The sequence below is a fragment of the Pterocles gutturalis genome, unplaced genomic scaffold (genome assembly GCF_000699245.1).
Source record: "Pterocles gutturalis isolate BGI_N339 unplaced genomic scaffold, ASM69924v1 scaffold33753, whole genome shotgun sequence".
NCBI lineage: Eukaryota > Metazoa > Chordata > Aves > Pterocliformes > Pteroclidae > Pterocles > Pterocles gutturalis.
In genome coordinates this window covers 1029-1600 of record NW_010119133.1, presented here as the reverse complement: position 1 = coordinate 1600, position 572 = coordinate 1029, and the positions used below count along the sequence as shown (strand labels likewise).

Here is a 572-nt window from a genome sequence, read left to right as displayed (position 1 = left end):
CGCTTTCTTCACCTCCAGGATGTGGTACCGGCAAATAGCCGAGACGTCCACGTCCCCCCTGCAAGGGACAGGGAAAAGTTTGGAGGAGCCACCGCTCAGAGCAGAACCCCCAGAGCTGCCACGTCCCCCCGCACTCACCAGTGAGCCTGCACTCCCCAGTGAGCCTGGAAGACCCCAAAAAACGTTGTGTCTTGCCAATCGCCCCCCGGCAGGGTGAAAACAGCCTGGAGCCGGTTGAAATGAAGCTGCTGCTCTGGTGCCGAGCACACCAAGCGCGCCTTCAGGAACGTTGTCCACTTCTTCTGCAGCGTGCGGGCGCCGCCGACGTCCCCCTGGACACCGCTCACCGTGGAGCAAAGCCATGCCGGGACGGTGTCCCCAGCACACACTGTCCCCTCTCCATACCTTGCAGACGCGTGCCACGCGTGCCACCACCTGCTCGGCGTAGCAGTCGTACTCCACCGCCCGCTCGCTGAAGAAGAAATAAACTTTGTCGTCGTCGCCGGTGCTGCTGGCCGCGCTCTCCTGGACGTACGCCGAAGCCACAAAGTGGGGCTCTGCAGAGGAAAAGG

At 62.8% G+C, this 572-nt stretch overlaps 1 protein-coding gene across 1 annotated transcript in view; it reads right to left on the bottom strand.

Moving 5' to 3' along the window:
* The window catches only part of SEMA4C (sema domain, immunoglobulin domain (Ig), transmembrane domain (TM) and short cytoplasmic domain, (semaphorin) 4C), a gene marked incomplete at both ends in the record, with an annotated part of 2752 nt that overhangs the window by 1158 nt on the left and 1022 nt on the right, over positions 1-572 (bottom strand). The window contains 3 exons of the mRNA XM_010076477.1: positions 13-58; positions 139-332; positions 406-557. Of these exons, the coding sequence (XP_010074779.1) occupies positions 13-58; positions 139-332; positions 406-557 (392 nt within the window). The remainder of the gene's footprint in view (positions 1-12; positions 59-138; positions 333-405; positions 558-572) is intronic.